This window comes from Malus sylvestris, chromosome 11 (assembly GCF_916048215.2).
Source record: "Malus sylvestris chromosome 11, drMalSylv7.2, whole genome shotgun sequence".
NCBI lineage: Eukaryota > Viridiplantae > Streptophyta > Magnoliopsida > Rosales > Rosaceae > Malus > Malus sylvestris.
The window spans coordinates 37,842,921-37,848,142 of NC_062270.1; the positions used below are offsets into that span (position 1 = coordinate 37,842,921).

The window sequence follows — 5,222 nt, forward strand, 5'->3', positions numbered from 1 at the left end:
GTTTGAATTTCAATACAGGGGGAACAATTCTCTGACCAACATGTCACTCGGTACTATGGTCTAGTGGTATTTTTCTTCACTTATAAGTGAGAGGTCTTAGATTCGAATCTCGTAAATGACGAATTTGATATCAAATTAGATTACCTATTGTGTGATTTAACTAAACTCCTCATCCTCTTAATGTAAAATATATTATTGTATTTCCAATAAAATAAAATAAAATAAAATAAAAACCTCTGACCAACATGGCTTGTCGATATTTGCCACCACATGCAACCAATTGCTAAATATTTGAAGTAACTTCTCTTTCACGAAACATTGGAGTCTAGATCCTATGGCTAAACCATGTGCCTGCTCTCTAGGGTTTACAAGAAGCACATGATTCTTCTAAGCATCTCCAATGAAAGCGTTCTATATTTAGATTAGTCGAACTCAAGCCATCATGCACAGGCTCAACTTCTTTTCATTATTGTGGTGAAAGACCACTTGCATGAAGGGTTCTATATGAGACTGCTAAAGTAGTGAATATATATAGCCCATTTTAGAGCTCTGAGAAATTTTGAGACTCTAAAAAAAAATCTCTCTCAACAAGGGGTTATATACCTTTCGGCTCTATATAGGATTATATATTTATTTATGTAGTAATTTGATTACGTGATAAATTTATTTTTGTTTTAACTTTTTCTAAGTTGACTTTTAGACTTTGTTATCTTAAATTTTTTAATGAACATTTCAACCTAAAAAAAATTCAAATTCTGCACTTGTTCACTACTCACCTAACTCTTGTGTTTGGAGCATTTAAATACTATATTGTAATGAATTTATAATTTAGGTCTGTTTGTTGGTTTATGCTTTCAAATAACTAACTTGTAATGCCCTTACAATTTAGGTATGTTTTTTGTTTTTGTTTTCGGTTCAAGTCTCTAAACTACCAATGTTAAATTTCATCATTTTTTTATGAACTTTTAAATTTAGAAAATTAAACACAAAGCATAATATTTTTTTTTTCTTAATCAATAACACCAAAAAAAAAAAAAGTTGTTTGCTTATGTTTTCTTAATGAAACAAACACTTGAAAAATAAACCGCTGAAATCGAGACTACTACGAGGCCCTTAATTTGGAGAGATTTTTCAGTGTGACTGTCACACGAGGTAGTACATCACGTGTCCCTATATAAATGGTGGATTATGTGTGTTAAAAGGTTAATAACTTAAAAATTAAAAAATTTCACCACTTGCATAAAAATACGTGGTGTACCATCTGTGTTCCCGTCACAACTAAAAATAATTTCTCCATAATTTGGTGCAGGTTCCACCTCTTTTTGGAGCTAGATGTAGTCTAACTTTTTGCTACTCAAAAAAGGAAGTAGCTAACCATATGATAGATATACCCCTATTTTCCAGCTCAATGGGGATGAAAATTCCTCACTAGAGCTACCAATGTAGCCTAGAGGAAGATAAAATCCCAACTCCTCGAGGAAGATAAAACCCCCGTTGGGGATGCTCTAGGAATCCATGTCTCAAAAAATAAAAAATAAAAACCAGAAAATTGAGCTTTCATTTCAAATTCCAATTACAATGACAAAATAGTTTGTCAATATTTTTTTTAGTTCTTATTACATTAGATGATGAGTAGATTATGAACTCATTTGGAAGTGTTTTTAAAATGATTGAAAACGTTTTTAGAGAAAATCTTTTTGGGTTTCAAAAACACTTGCATTTTTACTAAGAATTAGTTCCAAAAACATTTTTACCAAAACATTTTTAGTTATTTTAAAATCACTTCCAAACGAACTTTACGTTTCTTGCAAGAAACCAAAATACAAATACAAATAAAAGTAGAAATAAACAAAATAAAAGCATATCAACTTCATGCTTCAGCTTTAGGCGCATTCATGGGAAACTCTTCCATTCCATAAACTGAGTTATGCTTGGAACCATCATACTTCTCTCCATCTCCCCACAATGCATAAGCCTCCTCGCCGTGGATCGCGTCATCACCGACCTGCAACTCGTCGTCGTTGAGCCTGAGTGGAATGAAAAGCCTCAAGAACAAGCAAATGATGCTAGTGATGATCACATTGACAGTAACCACAAACGCTACTCCTAGGAATTGGATTCCCATTTGCTTGAACCCTGCACCGACATGGCCACTTTGCAATCCATAGGCAAGGCCAATGTAGTGTTCCCACTTGTCGGTTAAGTAGAATATACGGCAGAGCTTCGGGTGGGCAAAGAAGCCGGCAAGGATGCCACCTAGGCTTCCGGCCACGGCGTGGGTGTGGAACACGGCCATGGTGTCATCGACTTGCTTTAGGATGCCGATTTTCTTGTGGAGGACCATCATAGTGTACCATGGGATGCTTCCTGACATCATTCCCATTATGATTGCTGCCCAACCTTGTACCACTCCTATACTCAAAAGATTATGTGACACAATAAGGCTTTGTTTGGTACTCTATTTGAATTCAATTTTCTAAACTCAAAAACATTTAAGTTTGAAGTCATAAGTACTTGTTTAGTATAACTATTTTCCAAATTGGATTCAAAACTAACTTAAAAAAATAGTCCATTTCTTGAAAATAGTACTAAAAGCGAGATTTTAAACTCTAAGCGCCATTGCTTTTTCTCTCTTCTCCTTTTATACGGAACAAGTTTTGCGGTCTTAAAGAAAATTGTTTTCAAGAGATGTTCTCAATAAATGTTTTAAGAAATGATGATTTTTTTTTAATAGAATACCAATTAAAGCAAGAGAAATGAAATGTTTATTTATGACATTTTGGACAAATAAAAAAAACATAAATAAGCAGAAAAACTAATGAAAATGATATGAAAACTTTGAGTTTTAAAGATAAAGATAAAATAATGGGTAAAGTGAATAGTACCAGAATTGATTTTTTAGTGTAAAAATGTGGTTTTTCGTTAAAATGAACAGTACCGAAAACTTTTCATTAAAATTCCCTAAATAAGGAGGAGTTTGTAGAAATAAAAAACAAGGGTAAGCCAAAATTATTTGAGTATTTTTATGTGAATCGAGTAATTTATACCTGCAGCAGGAGTAATGCAAACTAAGCCAGTGATCATGCCTTGAGTGGCACCGATCACAGAGGGCTTCCCGAAGAAAGCAATGTCAAGCAAGAGCCACGTCAGCAAGCTAGTGGCAGTGCACACGTGGGTGTTGAGGACGGCCAGAGATGCGTCTGTGCTCACCATGTAAGGATCTCCACCGTTAAATCCACTCCACCCCATCCAAAGTAGGCCCGCCCCAGCAAGCATCAGCAGAATGTTGTTTGGTGGAAATCTCTCCCTGTCATTGGTTGCCCTTGGCCCAACCTGAATCCTCAAGGAAAACAATATTTGTGGTTTACTTGTAAAACCAACTTAATTTTAACCCATATAATAAATTTCATTGATAGAAGTGCGTTAAATTAGTTGATTAGGATAATATGTTCGCTCTCTTGTATTTAAGTTTAATTCATTATACTAATATAAAATTTCTAGTAGATGCGAGACATACTAAAAATGTTCTGTCATAGACATGTTGCTCATATTAGAATATAGCAGTCTAACATAAAATAAAAATATTCCATATATCCGGTGGTGGTTCAAGAGTTTTTATGCAACCTTTTCTTAAAAATCAGTTTTTAGGGGCAAATTCTATGTATAAACTCTAAACAATTATTATTAGACTTTGATTTCACCAGGCCTAGACTTCACTGAAAGGGTGACTGATAGGCTAGATTAAAATGCTCAATACTATGTATGGAGCAATGTAGGCCACCCTAACCATCAAGGCTTCACGCCATGCGATTGTCGAGAGAACGTCTATCATACGTAGCCTTATCATTTTTTGCAAATAGGTTTTGTGGGTTAATAAAGAGTAAACTTTGGCTGAGCTAAAATTATGATGTATTTTACGATCAGTGGCTCAAATTCTAATGGTTAATTTTTGGCCAGTGATGCTCGAGAGGCCATAATACATCAATGGTCAAATTTCATCCACATAAAGGTTAAACGACTGAAGTTAGTAAAATTGTGTTGACTTACCCAGTACGCAGCAGTGAAACCAGCAACACCAGAAGAGAGATGAATGACGTAGCCGCCAGAGTAGTCAATAAGCCCCATCTTATACAACCAGCCATTGGGGTAAAAAATACTATAGCAAGTAATTGTGTAAGAAAATGTCAACCAAAGGGGTACAAATAACATCCATGCATGGAAGTTCATCCTCCCCAACAAAGCCCCAGCGATCAAAATCAACGTAATGGCCGCAAACACGAACTGAAAATAAATCATAGTTGCATTTGGAAGAAACCCACTGAATGTTCTTTTCAGCAGGAAGGCTTGGTCCATGGCCACGTTGGGTCGGCCGAGGAACGGGAAGAGCTGGTCCCCGAACGACATTTGGTAGCCCCAGCCGACCCAACAGACCAAGACTGCTGCGAAGGCGTACAGAGCCATGAAGGCGGAGTTCACCGCCCACTTCTTTTTCACTATGCTTCCGTAGAGAATGACAAGCCCTGGCACGCTCTGCATGCCAACGAGCGTGGCAGCCGTGAGTTGCCAAGCATTGTCACCCTTGCTGAGCCAATCAGGGCTCGCCTCGTCAGGTTGGAGGTTCAATGGGAGCGCCATTGCGATGGATTGACGAATAAGCTTAGGGCATAGAGTTTAGATGATGATTGTGTGTTGATTTATGAATGGGATGCCAATGAACGCTTTATAAATTTATTTGTGGATTGTGACCTTGAAGCATCGGAGCTTTTGCTGTCCTTGCCTGGATCTTTTTTGGTTCTATGTGATTTTTGTCCAGATTAATGAATCTGAAAATTGTCCGCAGAGTAATTCAGGGTTCAGGGGCGTGTGAAGTTACTGATGTGCCATTTGACCTTGTTGGTTGATAACTAGATATTTGCACGTTTGATGGCTAAAATTGTAACTGGATTGAGATTCATCGTTCATTACCAAGAGATTCCTAAGCTTTAGCGTCTCTCTTTCGTGTCGTTTCCCACGACGGTGAATCCAATGGCTACAAGTTGCGGCACAGGAATTCCCGCCATTCGCATGGGGGCTTGCTCTTGGCCAATAGATTGATGGTTCCGATGGAGGAACATAATATATTAAAGTAAATTCTTTTTAATTAACAGGTTAAATAATTGGTTTTTTATTTTATTTTATATTTTTGTGCAAATTAAGGGATTATAATAAGTAATCTACGTATA

General features: G+C 36.7%; 1 protein-coding gene across 1 annotated transcript; it reads right to left on the minus strand.

The window, feature by feature from the left end:
* Positions 1–1,870: 1,870 nt before the first annotated feature.
* Positions 1,871–4,635, minus strand: LOC126591312 (ammonium transporter 2 member 5-like). Its single transcript, XM_050256963.1, has 3 exons — positions 4,048–4,635; positions 3,048–3,333; positions 1,871–2,412 (listed from the first exon to the last, which is right to left on the minus strand). The coding sequence occupies exons 1-3, from the start codon at positions 4,633–4,635 to the stop codon at positions 1,871–1,873; spliced, it is 1,416 nt and encodes a 471-aa protein (XP_050112920.1).
* Positions 4,636–5,222: the final 587 nt, after the last annotated feature.